At 42.4% G+C, this 17,083-nt stretch overlaps 1 protein-coding gene across 1 annotated transcript; it reads left to right on the top strand.

Moving 5' to 3' along the window:
- Window positions 1-10,407: 10,407 nt before the first annotated feature.
- LOC119298392 (ribosomal protein S4, mitochondrial-like) lies at window positions 10,408-11,562 on the top strand. The gene has a single exon (XM_037575815.1). The coding sequence runs from the start codon at window positions 10,408-10,410 to the stop codon at window positions 11,479-11,481; it is 1,074 nt and encodes a 357-aa protein (XP_037431712.1). The 3' UTR covers window positions 11,482-11,562.
- Window positions 11,563-17,083: the final 5,521 nt, after the last annotated feature.

The raw sequence follows: 17,083 nt of genomic DNA, 5'->3' as shown, positions 1-17,083 counted from the left end.
ATTTTAACCATCAAAAATAACCTCCATGGTACTAGAAAGACTAGGACGATATCAATGAACATGTACTTTGTTTTGGTGTCCAATTGAACTATGGACGATGTTAGGATACTACATCGGCCATGCTTTGACATATTCTTAGGGCGATAGATAAATATCGGCCATTACGATGAAGTCCATGTAGAATTCACCCACCAAAGTATGTATAGCCGAAATAAACAAATGAAATAGCAATAAAATATTTCGGCCCCTTTGTATTAGTAACAAAAATGTAACTAACCAAATGTATAGTGATTTGGTAATACCCTGTCATGATATAGAAAATTATGTTGCATCCATGGATCAAAATAAATCCATGGAGGTTAATTGATCATACCTATGGATGAATTCCATGGCAAAGGCATGAATGATATGGTTGAAGAATATGGATGATGTGCTAACCGAAAATTTTGATGTTGTGATGCGCACCTTCGGCTTAATTGTTTGTTGCTTTCATTCTTCTCTTTCTTCACTTTTTTAACACTTGTTGCAATAGAAGGTTGCACATCATTTTTATTTTGACTGCTCCTCTTGGGAACCCATGCCATGTTCTTCTTTTTCAGCTCTTGTGCACTAAGTTTTTGTAATTCCTTCTTTCGCCAATACGATAAGCCGAGTGGGCACCCCGGCTGTGATTATGTTTGAAGCAATGGCAATTCTTGTTTTACCTTGTGCACTCTCAACTTTTTTTCTTCAGATTTGGCACTTTGACTCTCGATAATTGGTTGCTTCATCTCATTGCCTTTACTAGCAAATGTCAACACTTTAATTGGCTCTTTTTCATTTGAGATCAGTTGTGAAGTAGCACTCTTATGACCATCTCTTTTAACACGGTACACTTGTTTGACCACCTCTTTCTTCTTCTTTGAGCTCCAGACCGATTCCTTATTATTGAAATGGTCTTTAACATATGATTGTTCAAATGTTGATCTTCTCGGAGATGCACAATATTGGTTAGATGGTCTAAAATAAGATGGAGAGTGTGCCCTTGTATCATACCTGTCACATGATGGATATGGATCTACATGAGCATATAGATGCATCCACGGCATTGGCACTGGTGGCCCAAAATAAGGATATGAATATGTTGCATTAAAATGCTCACTTTGCCAATACCGATCCTCATATTTGCGCCTTGGGGATGATCTTGGTTTCTTTGCATGATTTGACCGATAAGCAGTCTTCTCTTCACTCTTCTTTTGATATTTATCCAATAGTTCAGCGAAGGTGATTTTTGATCTCTTACACTTGCGCTTATTTCGGCCTTTGTTTTCTTTTGGTTTGCTTTCATCGATCATTGGATTTCCTTGTTGCCCCCAGTCCTTAGCGTCTTCATTGTAGCTTCGATGGAATTCTCACCCTCAAGTTCATGTTCATTGTGATCTTCAACTACTTCTTTACTTGAAAGCTTGATCCCATCACCTATAGTTTTTACCTTCTCTTTAGATGGACCGGCTTGAAGTAGCCGATGCAAAAACTTTTTGCCATCAAGACCAATCGGAATAGACTGGTCATCCTTTGGTGTTTCAACAAATTTCAATCGTCCTTTTTCAATGGCTGATTTAACTATTTGACGAAACATGTGGCAGTCCTCAAAATTATGCTTGGATGAATCATGCAACTTACAATACATTCGTCCTTGGATAGATGGCTTGACATGGTGATCAAGAATTCTAATGTAATTATTTTTCAACAACAAAGCAAAGATTTGATCACACATGTTTGAATTGAAGGTATACCTTTTGTTTTCTAGACGATCTTGTTGTGAGAACAGCTTTGGAGCTAAGCAAACGAATGGTTCAGATTTGGCATCTTCCCATTCGGCTATGAATTCTCTTTCACATTCTTTTTCCGATGTCCTTAAATAAGAAACTATACCAGCATCGGTTTTCCCAAAAGATTTTAGCCTTGGCTTTAAATTTCTGAAATCAAAGTAGTTAGAACATACAAGTCTCAATTGAGACCATGCGTAAGCCAAGTATGAAGCAAGCAAAGCTACCCAATTAGATATAAACTTTAAATAAAGCAATGGGAAACGCTTTGGCCACAGTAATAAGTCACTATCGGTCTCTTTGAATGGTACAATATATTGAACGACATGCTTAGTAACAATTTTATTGCTAATAAGTAAAATACCCTTCTTCATTGGTCCTTGAAAATTACTTATGAGAATTTTTCTAATAGACGCATCAACAATAAAGTTGTGACCAAATATGAAAATAGGTAAATTACTTACTAGACATACATCTTCAAATATGTTGGGAGAGCATGATGATTGCATGGCATGAATAATATCGTGCTTTGTTTTTGGATGGCTTCCCAACACCGCGTCACAATTTTCCTCTTGATTCCGTGCATCATAAATATTAAGATCTTTTTCAACCGAACTTTGTTCGGCTACTTGTTCTTGTCCTTGAAATGTGTCAATTTCTATGGCACGAAACTCATAGGGCAGGAAGTAGGTTCCATTAACTTCAGAAAAATCAAGTATGGCTGTCTTGCTATACTTTCCATGCCCTTTCTCAACAATGTTTTCCTCTTTGTATTTGATGGATTCAGAATCTTTACTACATGATTCGGCTTTTTCAACCGAAGCACTTTTAGTTTCCGAATCATCATTGTTTTCACCGGTTATATCAATTGGCAACACTTCTTTTCTTTGAGCTAATTCCCTATCAATTCTCTCTTGGCGAAGTACTTGCACCCTATCGCGCAAAGCTTTAACTCCCCTCTCAATCTCAGCCCGCTCTAGATTAGTTTGCCCCCCAATGCTTTTAGAATCTTTCGACAATGAAGTGTCAGTGTTGCCGAAATTTTGCAATTGTGTAGGGGGTGTATAATATGTTGTCGTACTAGGTGGAGGTGTATGCACTGCTGTATAACCATATGCTCTCTCGCCAATTCTATCAATTGATGAAGTTTCATCTTCTTGCAAAACTCTAGCCTTAATTGCAGCATAATCAGGATACAACCCCTTTTTATATTGTTCAAGGCAAAGAGCACTAATCCTCTTATTTTGTGTCAAGCTCTTTTTTAACGTAGCCACAACCACTTCTGGAAGAGATTGATCCGCAATACTTTCAGATTCTTTCGGCAATGATTCATGAGTGTTTCCAAAATTCTTGAATTGTGTAGAGTATGCATTATATGCTACAGTATTTGATGATGGCACATGTGTTCCTGTAAAATTTTCACTTATTCGGCTATGACCATGAAGATGCGGGGCCGAATTATGAACATCTACAGTTGCATACGGTGCTGAAAAGTTACTAACATGAGGTGTAGCATATGATGGTTGAGAGTAACTGGCCGAATAGCTAGTAGTACCATGGCCAATTCTCCCATCCATCGGCAAGATTGGATTCACATATTGAAAATTAGTTGCCGATGAATAAAAAGGTGAAACACTTTCTTGTATGCTATTGGGAATTTTAAGATGAGGTGTTTCAAATTGATTAACCAAACCCATCATGTTGTTCATCGGCGTATGGATTTGTGGGGTTGCCGATGCATGAGAGTTTGGATACATATGTTGTACGTTGCTAAAATCATAAGAATTTGAAGCATGAAGATTGCTTTGCATTGGCCCTTGCGCATAATTAGATGCATGATTAATAAAACTAGGGCTAGTCGATACATTATGCTCATTAGGCGATCTAGCAACAACATATGAATTATTTGCATCTACAAAAGGGAATTGTCTTTGTAGATTGCAAACCCTAGATGATGATCTCTTCGTATCAAGAACGGGCTGGAGACCATTCAAAGCTTCGTCCCCAGCGGAGTCGCCAAAAAGTGGTTCGCACACGGACACGTCACTGTGTACCCTCGACGCTGGGGGTGATGCACCGCAGCTTACGTCGAAGGAGACCCGCCGGAAGTGCGGTACGCAAGACAATCCGGCGGGCGCTTTTGAGGACCCGAAACCCCACACGCCCGGGAGGGACCCCGTCAGGGCGCGCGGCGGCTATGGGCTGCCCTAGGTCGGCCTGACCGCCCCTAGGGCCTCGAGGTTCGCTGCCCTGCAAACGAAGAACAAACAAAGAACGAGGAAGAAGAAGAACAAGGGAGAAGGAAAGGTAATGGTAAAAAGTGGTATATTATTTGATCGATTGTGTGTTGTTATTCAATCGGCTGTCACCCCTTACATATATATGAGGCGGCTGGACTTTCCATACAAGAAAAGGTCTCAAATCCTGTCCAAAACATCAAAAGTTAACCTACTTCGGAATACGAGGGCCGGAACTTCCGGTCAGCCCAGAACTTCCGGGCTAAAATTACATCAATTAGCCCTCGTGCACAGCTCCTGCAGGTCGCATATGGCTTCGGATCGCGATGGTCCCAAAAGCAAAGTTGTAGATCTTGCAATGGAGAAAAATTCCTTCGTTGATCACTTTTTCATCCGAGGTCATATTGATGTCGAAATCGGCCCCACAAATCTTCAAATAATGTTAAAATTCCAGCTGTCGGGGCGCACCGCATGCAAAGTTTCTGTTTAGCCCGGAACCTCCCCGAAAGTTTTCCCGAAACTTCCGGGGCAGACTTATGCAGCACATAGTTTTGACTCTAACTTTTGCATACGAACTCCGATTTAGATGCTTTTTATATCCAAATCGATCGTCTCGACGAGACAAAGACAATCCGTGTAGAAACATTTCTCATATGAGGCCATCTTGTGGGCGTAATCAGCCGAATAGTATTCTGAATACAAAATCTGAATACTTCAAACACAACTTCGGCCTTAGAGATGAGACCGGATGGCTATGGCCCAAATATCAAAGTTTCTCCTTTTGACGAAATGGAATTTTCTCACTTTGAGCACTTCTCCATTTGATGCCATCTTAATTATTTTTTTGACCATGCCAAAATCTGGTGTCAACACAGATGTCGAAGGACTCTGAGTCTCTCTTAGCCTTATACCATGTGAGAGTGGCAAGAACCCTTTCTTTGCCTCACTCATGTTGAAACGCTTGAACGCTTTATATATGTACGTGCTCTGGCCTAAGCCGAGCAGCCTCCTTGATGTATCTCTATAGATCTTAATGCCTAAAATGTACATTGCCTCACCAAGGTCCTTCATCGAAAACTTGCCATTCAATGATTCCTTGACCGAGTTCAGCATCGAAATATCATTTCCGATAAGTAGTATGTCATCCACATACAAGATCAAAAACACTATCGAGCTCCCACTTAACTTCTTATATAAACAAGAGTCCTCTTTGCTTTTGATGAAGCCAAAACCAGTGACGACCTCATCAAAATGAATGTTCCAGCTCCGAGATGCTTGCCTCAATCCATAAATGGATCTCTTGAGCTTGCATACCTTACTAGTGCTAGTCAGATCGACAAAACCGTCGGGCTGTATCATATACACGTCCTTGGTTAAATTTCCGTGAAGGAAAGCCGTCTTGACATCCATCTGCCATATCTCGTAATCAAAATATGCAGCTATAGCTAGTACGATCCTCACCGACTTCAGCATCGCTATCGGCGAGTAAGTCTCCTTGTAGTCAATTCCTTGAACTTGTCCATAACCCTTAGCGACAAGCCAAGCTTTGTGGATCTGAACATTTCCATCCACATTGGTTTTCTTCTTAATGACCCATTTGCAACCAATGGCTGTTACGCCAGGCGGCGGATCAACCAAGTGCCAGACTCGATTCTCATCCATGGACTTTAACTCGGATCTCATGGCCTCCAGCCATGCCCCGGAATCTGGGCTCACCATCGCTTCCGCATATGTGGCCGGCTCATCACTTTCTAACAACAATACATCACGCACTCTGTGCAATCTTTCTGACCTCCGTGGTTCCGATGCCGCTTCCACTATGGGTTCCCTGACTGACTCTGATATGATCTCATCATCAGCCGAGCCGTCCCCGAGTGGTACTCGAATTTCTTCGAGTCGGACTGTCCTCCCCCTGGCGTCCCGACTGAGAAACTCTTTCTCAAGGAAAACCCCGTTCTGAGCAACAAACACTTTGTTCTCTTTCCGGTTGTAGAAGCTATATCCCAAGGTTTCCCTCGGATATCCCACGAATATGCATCTATTCGACTTGGGTGTAAGCTTGTCTGACATAAGTTTCTTGACAAATGCTCACAACCCCAAATCTTTAGAAAGGACAAACTGGGACTCTTCCCGGTCCACATCTCATGTGGTGTCTTGTCTACGGATTTTGATGGTACCCTGTTAAGTGTGAAAGCTGCAGTTTCTAGAGCGTATCCCCAGAATGACAAGGGTAAATCCGATTTGCTCATCATAGATTGAACCATGTACAAAAAGGTACGATTCCTTTGTTCCGATACACCATTTCTCTTTGGCGTACCCGAAGGTGTGAGCTGAGGTACTATACCTCTGCTTTTCAGATGATCATCAAACTCCTGGCTCATGTACTCACCTCCACGATCATATCGTAGAAGTTTTATAGTCTTGCCGAGCTGATTCTCAACCTCGTTTTGAAACTCTTTGAACTTTTCAAAAGTCTCCGACTTGTGCCTCATCAAATAGATATATCCATATCTACTCAAGTCGTTGATAAAAGTCACGAAGTACTGATAGCCACCTCTGGTAGTTGTGCTCATTGGTCGACACACATCACTGTGTATCAGTTCCAACAGCTCGGATGCCCTCTCACAACTCTTTGCGAAAGGAGACTTAGTCATCTTGCCGAGAAAGCATGATTCGCATGTCTCGAACGACCCAAAGTCGGTTGAAGTTAGGAGTCCATCATCATGGAGCTTCTTCATGCGTTTCAGACTAATGTGTCCAAGCCGGCAATGCCAGAAGTATGTCGGATTTATCTCATTAGGCTTATGCCTCTTGACATTCATGTTATAGACCGGTTCCTGTTCTAGATTCAATATGAATAACCCATCAACAATGGGTGCATAGCCGTGGAACATACCATTCAAATAAATTGAACAACTATTTTCCTTTAAATTGAATTCATAACCCTGACTCATCAAGCATGAGGCAGAAATAATGTTCCGACTAAGTGCATGAATGTAATAACAATTATTCAATTCCAAAATAAATCTAGAAGGAAGCTGGAGCTGCATCGTGCCGACCTCCAACGCAGCAACTCTTTCTTTGTTGCCGACCCTAATGTCAATCTCCCCTTGTGCCACATGCCTAGTTCTTACCAGCCCCTGCATCGAGTTGCAAATGTGAAGAACCGATCCGGTATCAAATACCCAAGAGCTGCTAGGTATGGCAGCACGGTAAATGTCTATAACATATGCAACAAGTGTACCTTTGCCTGAAGCAGCATTCCCGGCCTTCTTGCCATGCTCTGCAAGCCACTTGCTACAGTTCCTCTTCTAGTGACCAGTTTCCTTGCAATGATAGCAAATGGTCTTTGAGTCCGGTCTAGACTTCGGTGCAGCGGCAGAGGTTACCGTCTCCATGCCCTTTGCTTTAGCCTTTTTCTTGGACCAACTCTTCTTGAACTTAGCCAATTTCTGCACCATCAACACTTGATGCTTGCCTTTCTCAATATCCTGCTCTGCCACTTTGAACATCCCATGCAATTCAGTGAGCTTCTTATCCATGCCATGCATATGATAGTTCGAGATGAACGTCCCATAGCTGGGCGGAAGAGAACCCAGAACTGCATCAGTAGCTAGCTCATCCAAGAGCGGGAAGCCCACCCGATCCAAAGCTTGCACATATCCGATCATCTTGATCACATGCGGGCTTAGTGGATCACCTTCCTTCAGCTTACAATCCATCAAGGATCGCCAGATGTTGAACCTTTCGGTCCTAGCCTGCACCTGAAACATGCTCTTGAGACTCTCGATCATATCGAAAGCCCCAACGTCTTCGAAATGCTGCTGCAAATCGGGCTCCATACAAGCCAGCATGAGGCAGCTAATCTCGTTTGATTCATCAACAAGTTTCTGGTAGGCATTCTTGGTTGTGGTACTAGCATTATCGGCAGGTTCATCTGGAAGCGGATCCTCTAGAACATGTTCCTTTTTATCATGCTTGAGAATAATTCTCAAATTTCTATACCATGTGGTAAAGTTTGTTCCATTCAGTTTATCCTTTTCCAGAATTGATTTCAATGCAAAGTTGGGTTGAGCAGGTGGTGCCATGGATCTACAATAGAAAAATATGCAATCACTAAGCATGTATTTATGTAGAGTAATTCTAGCCTTAAACAGAAATACTCCCACTGAAGTCAGCATCCCTTCGCAAACTCTCAGGATTCAGGATCCGACTAGCACATGCGACTAGTGAGCTTTAGCATCACTGCTAAACAACATGTCTATCTGGTAAGCAACTCCTTGCTAATCGTATCTCTGTACGACTCCTGTCGGTCGGGTAGGTATCTCATACCCCGGCTCCTGACCTCTTTTGCCACAAGGCCCAAAACCGTTTTGATAGCCTTGTCAAGTTAACCTAATGCAGTGCATGTCCGTGTCCGACACGAAGCCCATCCCTACTTCCCTTTGCTGTTGTTCCTCGAAATCCTCTACTAGTCATTGGTTTCAAAGCAAAGGTATCCGGTATAGGGGGTCGTGGGCAGGTTAGTGTTTCATTTCGATAGGTGATAGTGGTATACCCAAACCATATGGTATAGGTCTTGGAAAGGGAAGTAAATCAAGTCCATCTTACATGATTTCTTCACTTACTTGGGCATAAGCGGTACCAGTACCCGGAGAATAGTTCAATTCTCTTTCTCCACATGACACCCTTGTGTTGTCAAACTAATGAATCCCTCTCCGCCCCTGCTCCGACAAAGCAATAAGCACTAGGGTATCCACCCACCCGCCAGTTCGAATAGCCGGTTTCCTCCCCTTCCGCTCAAGCTAAAGGTTCTGGGCTACGGCTTCCGGTTCCGTATTCCGATTCGTCTTCGGATAGCATTAGAAAATCCCTTTCATGCCTTGCCAATACAACTATTATGTTTCTTAGCCGAGGAGCCTTTGGAAGTACTGTTGTTGGATCAGATTGAGCCATTATAGGATCGGATAAAGATTCACTCTTTGCCAATGCCTGCTTCCTTGGTTTCCTACTTTCTGCATCGAAAGTGACTTTTTGCTCAGTATCGAGAACCACTTCTTCTCCTTTTCAAGGCGTAGATCGCCCGTCATCTGATTTGCTTCGTCAAAGCGGATAGCATTATGATCTATACTCGTCATCTGATTATATTCGTAGAAAAAGCACCCCTATTTAATAAGTCCTCGGAAATGATCTCATCCAGTACTTCTCTCAGCCTATTTGCCAAGACTTTGGAGCATAGCTTGTAAATGACATTGCACAAAGATATCGGCCTATACTGTGATATTTCTTGGGGGTTCTACTGTCAGCAAGTGCACTCTTATTTACTTCACCGCATACTTAAAGAATTGTTGGTAGCAAAGAACAGCACCTGATAGAAAGGATGCTAACCAAGCATCTTCTGTTTAAGCAAGGCTAAGCCAGAATAAGGGGTACAGTAGGTTGGTGACCCTGACGATAGCACTAAGACTGCCTCGGGAATCTCCTCAATCGTTGAAGAGTGCCTCGGGAATTGAATAAAAGCACTGATATCCATATAATCCTACAATTATGCTCTATTCTCTTGAAGAGAAGACACTTGAACTTCGTCATGTGGTATTGATCCTTTTGAACCTAAATTCACATTGGCATTCTAATCTTTGATTATTTCTTAATAAATTCGACCCGGAAGGCTTTTTAGCTGAACATAAGGAGTGGTGTGCGGACCCACAGGCAGTTACCAATATATCATTAGATTAGTTAATTCCCACGCGTCAAACAGGCGTCACCACACTGCCTCCCAAAGGCTTCTTTTAGGCTTCCCCGCCACATCACACGCTTGCTTGCTTTTGCTAATCCGATCCAGAAAAAACGAACATTCTCCCACGTGCTTCAGGCCTTGCAATAGCAGTAGATGCTACAGACCTGGTGTCATTATCAGCAATTCCTCAATCGATCAGAAGAAAGGGAATATAACCTGCCCCTCATTGTCCTTCAATCATGGTGCAATGAATATCGTAGATAGAGTGATTTCGATCTCATATAGCTAGCTTTCCTTTCAAAGTGAAACGATTTTCCTTTTACATTGAGATATTTGAATTGGATTTCATTTCACCACTACTATTGTAACGCACAGAAAACACTGATGTTTCCGCTCGCTTTCAACCACTGCCACTTTACCCGAGCACTGTGACGCAGTCGGTCAAGTATTGAGTTTCTGCTAGTATATCAAGGACTTATGAGAACTGAAAAGAAAAAATGAAAAAAGGAATTCTCATAGTTCATTGAATTAAGGGAGGGCCATTCGTGGGGGGTTCTTGCAAGAGTTGGGTTCGATTCCCTTTATACGCGATGTGGCGAAAAAGACTGATTCAACGAAATATGCCATGCAAGCATTAAGATTTAAAACGTGTCGTCTACTTCCAGGAAATGTTCAGAACAGAGAACTTTCTCTAATCCAATGCCGTATTCTCCGAAGATTGAGGAACAAGAGGAGATCCATTAAAAGAAATCTTTCTCAGAGAGAAAATCTAAACAGTAACATCAAATCACAAACTACACGAAAGTTGTATCTTTATTATGGGGATTTACCCATAAGGGAGATGCACAGAGGAAGAGAACGAACTTCATATATCCCTTTTTTACTCAATCAAGAAACAAGATCAGACGTGATTCCGGTTCGTCTCCATTTTAGTGACACTCTTCCTCAAGCAAGGCAGCCGATAAGTCATCCAAGGGTTTGTTTGAATAATGGACTGGTAACCATTACTCATTTGAAAGTTTCCCACGGTGATCTAATATCTTTTAAAGAAAATGACGTGAGAACCCGTGGTTTTGAAATAAGGAGATCTTTCTATATCGACATATCAGTTGGAAAAATCATAGGCAAATTCATATCGGCCATATCAGTTGGAAAAAGAAGAGGCAAATTCCTACCGGCCAGAATCTGGAGAAGAACAAAAAAAGAATGGTTCTGCTTACTCACAACTCAGAGGGGATGCCGCTTACTACTCAAATCCAAGGAATTGCAAAAGTTGTGTTCTTATATGCAAGAAGAAGACTTTGAAAGAACAAAGAAGTTTGGATCCGCAAAAGTATGCTTAGGCAGTTTCTTCGCTGAGCACAACAGAATGAAGAGGAATTTGTTTCATTTCAAATACTTCTTCTTATTGAAAAGAGGGAAGGAGAAAAACCGAAATCTTCTTACTCGAACAATAAGTACTTTTGTAGAAAAGTCTTCTTTATATAGTAATTTGACCTATTGCTCCGGATCCCCGTTTACTAGGAAGATAAGAATCAAAAGGATCGAACTACCTACTCATTATTCGGAGGTGAATCATAGAACACTAAAATCTGTGGTATCTTATGGACCTAACATAGGTCACATCCCTCATGACATAAGATTGAAAGATCCAAACCTTCCTCTTCGGAGCGGAAACGGACGTGGCCAAAACATATAAAAAAAGATCGGCCTAGTCGCTCATAGGGACATATCTATCCGGATAGAGGATAGTCTAGATCAATTTTGAGAAAAATCTCTCTCTATATTGATAGGTATCTCTGTGGATAGAGATAAAGATAGGGATCCCTATAAATCGAAATATATGGAAAAAGTGCACTTTTTGACTACTACTGCTATTTCTTAGACTTTTTCAAGGAAACATCATTTTTTCGATTTTGACTGAATTGGTCGGAGCGTAGACGAGCAAGCAGAGCCCAGGAAAGAGGTCAGATCGTCATAGAGCAGTCGACTATAAGTGTAAGACTGCTGGCCTGAGAGAAGGCAGTCTCTCTCGGGAAACATGGCCCAATTTCTCTTCTTTCTATTCACACGGGCAACAATTGGGAATAAAACAGACCATGAACATGAGTTTAAAATGTAAAAAAAAAGGAAGAGTGCATTCTCCACTTTCTTATCTCAAAAATGCGTAATATAGTGATGTCATGTGTCTGTTTCTCTGAAAAGGTGGGTCGGCCCTTAGGGCAGACAGTAGTGCCAGGTTCCATTGTGGAACGGTCGTTTGCCGGTGACCTTTGTCCGCTGTAGTACGAGTGACTGGCGCATCGCATCCAATCTCTCATGTCAATGAGTCAGTTAGAAAACAGCTCCAAATGAATCAGTGATTTCCCCTTTATTTCCCTCGGAACCAAGGGGAACAAGACGAGATTCCGTGTTCACTTATTGATTCCAAAATGAATCGAATTCGTGAACTTTATAACGATATTACTCCTCTTCCTTATGGCTCCCCTGTGCTTAGTGATTTCTCATGCTCGATTCATCCCATTCTAGTATATCTACTCGGCTATCCTTAGAAAAGTCAAAAGATAAGGAGCTCAACCTGTGGAAATCCTACTACCATCGGCTGTCACATTCGTTCCCACTTACCACAGGGATGGATCAAGTAACTGGTGATTCTTTTCAAGGTCAGATGCTTTTTGGGCTTATTTTCTAAAAAATCTTCATTTTGATCGAAAAAACCCGGGGTTAGGCGAATGCGTGGGTACTCTTGATCTGGCTGCTCCATGTAAATTTCCTCATCCAACTCCCCATTAAGGAAAGCCGTTTGCCCATCCAATGAACGAGAAGACCGTGCGAGGCAGCTCGTGATAGTAGTACTCAAATGGTGGTAAATCTAGCCATAGGTGAGTAAGTATCAAAGAAATGCCTACTTTTCCTGCTATGCGGATGGAGGACTTTTGGGCCTGGCATTACGAGAAATTGGGACAGTTCTCTGTCCGTTCTGCTTACCGGATGTTGATAAAAACGAAGCAGCAACGGGATACCCGTGGATCCACTATGCAATAGACCACTCGGGTAGTGTTGCCATAGGCGACACGCAGAGCCCGCACTGTCAGATGGGAGAGCGCCAACGACCTTTGGACGATGTCAGGAACGGGGGACCTTGAAGGATCAGGAAGAGAAACATCTGAGCCACCGTTTAACTCATTACCGTCGGAGCCAGCGTTATCAGGCGCCTGAATAGCATGGGATCAGTCCATCATCGCCCGTAGCTTCACTTCACTTCAGTTCAGCTCAGCATACTAGGGAGACCACGGGGAATGTGAGAGTACTGACATATGACCCAATCGCGACAAAGCCTTGTGCTGCAACAACTATGGCTAGGGATAAGAGTTCCTCGGCTGCAACTTCCAATAACTAAGCTCGCGTAAAAGTATTAGTTAGCGGGTCTTGGTTGAATAGTGGATCTTGGTTGAGAAACTCATAGATAGAGATTGATCCGTTTGCTCTCCGCTTAGTGGTTTCTTACTCGGTCTCCTCATCTGAATAGATGGTCGCACGCTTCAACTAGAATCCAAACCATAGTAGAACGGGGGCTCAAAAGGAAACTTCAGAGCTGGAATATATAATCTCCAGTAGTACACTTAGCCCTTTGGCCTTATTTCAACTTGAACATGAATTTGCAGCACATTTTGGCGTTATTATATTAACATAAGCATTGAACACTGACAGCTTGCCCATACATGCAAACACAAGAAATCAAACCAAACAAAGACACTTAGCATAGGAGTAGATCGAAATCAAACTAAGACAAAGAACACCTGACATGAAAAAAATGTCTCCAAACACTTATTGAATTTAAACCAACCTTAGAAAACTAAAAAGAGTCTACGGACTCTTCTATTCTAGCGAGATGCTAGACGAATAAAGAGCACTTGCTGCTCCACCCACAGCTCTTCCTGCCTCTCCTCCAAACCCTCTATGCGCTCTCTGGTAGCGCGAATGTGCGCTTCTTTCTTTGCAGGATCCATTGTTCTAACACTTCTCAACTGGTTGTTTAGCACTCTACGGTGCCCTTCAATCTCATTTTTCAGTTGCTCCATTTCGGTAGCAATTGCAGAAAGCCTGTTTGCGGTTGCAGCATCCATAGCAATGCGTGCTAGTACTCAATTTCTTTGTGATGAAGTGAAGATATCTATATACCATTTATAGAGTTGTAGAGTAATATCGCCATGCAGTACGAATTGCATGGCTGCATGCAGCCCTTATGAACAAACAAACTTTGCAGAGCCGTTTCACCTAATCGATTCCGTCGGCGGATCATCCACGTCACGAATTGAATGGCAGGCACAATTCTTACTAGGTGTCCGCCCTACTTTTTTCAGTTGAAGACTATCAGGCCTGGAAATGGAAACTTTGGACCTGGGAGACGGTTTGATGTCTCGTACATAGCCAGCCCAGGGCGCTGCCCATAAGGGTCACTGTATGTAGGTTTTCAGCTCTAAGGTCCCCACTCATCACAATCGTTGGCCCTCATCCCGCATTGGAGCATAGCGTTAGTATCTTTCAGTGTATCAACAACATAGGCACCTGATCTATTTGAACTTTAAACCACAAGGGAAGTTTTCACATAAGCTGCCTTTCTCCTGTTAAAAGGTGGGTACCTTTCCCTAAATCCTTCTCCCGTGCATGCTATTCTCCTGTTCCCCCAAAGGGCGGTATCAATACGGCAACCCGAAAGCTCGTTATCAAAGTGGTCTCTTCTCAAAAGCTTATCTGCCAGATGAAAACAAGTTCGTAGTAACAGGTGGCCGTTGAGCTCCTGGTTTGACTGTTGGTGCCAGACTAGAATGGAAGAATGCCCATAATACTGAAATGAAGAAGAATACCTCACTAATAAGAAATAGAGCAACACCCATTGATAAAAACCATAATCTGATTCAAGATCAAGTCTTACTGAAATTGGATTTCCTTTTCGTGCCATATGTCGCTTATACTTTACTTTTTCCCCTTTCCGCCCTTTCCTCTATTTGTTCGATAGGGTCTTCGTTTTATTCGAATTCTAAACCCATTGTCGTCCACAGTTTCCTTGTCGACGCAAAGGGGCCAGCAGCCCCCAAACCAAAGTCTGAGATCAGAACTCATACCGCGGTTGTGGCTTGAAGGCCGCATGCAAGTTCTTCAATATTTAGAGAGTATGTGTTAGTTCGAGATTGCGCTATCAACTTATTTCATCTTTCTCGATGATTAGGACAAAATTGTATCCCTTAGGAACCGTACATGCACCTTTGTTTGGATGCTGAACGAACATTGTTACAATACGAAATACTTGAAGGCCACAGGCAATTGACTCACCTACATTTTATGCTCCCATCCTTTTGTAGAAAAAGCCATCCTGGGAAGATATGGCTTAAACTATCTTTTTCATTCTGTTTTCTTTTTATATGCAATTTATAGTTAACTCAAAATTGGTTCGTTCCATAGAGATAATACTTGGAAAAGGAAGCTCTGCTAAAAGCAAAATCGCGAATAAGTTCAAACATCAAAGGTACCTGTCTACATCTACCTACCCGAAGCTACTAAAACATCATCAAGACTTGAAAGCGAGGAGATACCAAGCAATGTGACATGTCGATACACACAAGAAAGCGCCATCCATCCCTCGAACTGAGTGAGGTGACACCTTTTTTACTATTTCGATGTAGTGAGATTGCGATTGAACAAACAAGAGGGTCTGGGAAAGTCTGCTGTGGCTTGTTCGAATAGCAACCTATACTATCATTCTGTTCTTAAATAACCCAAAACATTGGCAAGATTCACCCTAAGAATAAATAAGAAGATTCCTCGTATCTTCGGTGGATAGACAGGGCGCAAACCACCCCTATTGCTGTTGACTTCTCCACCCGAGGTAACATAATGTAATGCCCGAGAACCCACCTGTCCGCCTTAAGCTCAGAATAATGCAGAAGCAAAGGACGAGCCTATCGATGAGGATGAACACCATACTTGTTTCCTCTGGCTGACTGGCACTTGAGCCTTCTTCTTCTATTAGCTTCTTTTTATCAAAAGAAGCCTCTAATGGCGCCTTAGCCTATGTTGAGGCTGGCCTGCCTGCGTGGAATCTAAAAAAACAATGAAATCCATTCACACAAGCTGGACCATTGCCTTCGGCAACGCCCTAATTCCTTTCCTATCTTTCTTCTTTTTCTCAAGGACCTGTAAGAAGAAGCAAATCCCTTTCTTGAATGGCCGAGGAAGAGGCGACACTGAACAGAACAAGATCCCCCTCTACCTATCCTTGGGGTTGTGTGCATTCTTAAACTTGAGCTGGGTAGGACTCAGGAGAAGGGTGCCTCGGGAGATAAGTAGTTTCTCACCTAAAGCCCTTGTAGAGTCTAAGTAGTGGACTAGAAATATGACATCCTTCCCGCTGTACTAGATTTTATCTGGTTAAAGCCAGGTGTGCACATTATATACATTATAGAAGATATAGAAGATACTGCCATGCCAGCTGTTTCTTATTGGTAAGCTTGCTTTTCGTCGAATGTCTCTAAAGAGTGATGGTGAGTCGAGTAGCATGAATTGTCTATCCAAGGGGTCGCTAATGCGTTATTTGTATAGGATCTCAGTTATTATTTGGTTCGATTGGCATTTTTCTTCACGCGGAGCTAGATCTACATAATATGCTTCACGGTGAGTCGAGTAGCATGAATTGTCTATCCAAGCAGCTAGATCTACATAATATGCTTCACGCGGAGCCCTTACTTGGTTCGATTGGCATTTTTCTTATCATCCATCCACATAGGGAGAAAGGCCAAGGGCCCAGTGGAGTGATAAAGTGAACTATCCAAATTAAGCTAATCCCGTGTCCAAGTTCAAACCCCACATAGCCACTCTTCTTGATCCCCCACCATCACTTGAACCGAAGAATCAACCCGTCAAAAGTTAGTACGCACTGCTAGATCCTGGAGATAGCTCATTATCTGGTAAGTAGACGAGGATGCATCACATATATATGTGACATCCGCAACCTCAGATTTGGGTTTAGCATTTACCTGTTTCCTTCCATCCAACCTGGGAAGGGATCCCTCCATGTGCTCTCTATGACACTTGGCATGATTGTTACCACCGGTATCTCTCCTCGCATGCAGTTGATGACCATCTCGCCCATTGCACAAATCAAATACTTCATGTGTGTATTCGTATCTACAGACATGAGAAAGTAACAGGGAAATACTAGAATACCTCGACTACCTAACTCTTTCATTTCTTGAGTAATAGAAGCAGAGGCAGAAGAATTTCGGAGTCAAAAGCCAACTTGA

This window comes from Triticum dicoccoides, chromosome 5A (assembly GCF_002162155.2).
Source record: "Triticum dicoccoides isolate Atlit2015 ecotype Zavitan chromosome 5A, WEW_v2.0, whole genome shotgun sequence".
Lineage (NCBI taxonomy): Eukaryota > Viridiplantae > Streptophyta > Magnoliopsida > Poales > Poaceae > Triticum > Triticum dicoccoides.
This window is presented reverse-complemented; position numbering and strand designations above follow the sequence as displayed.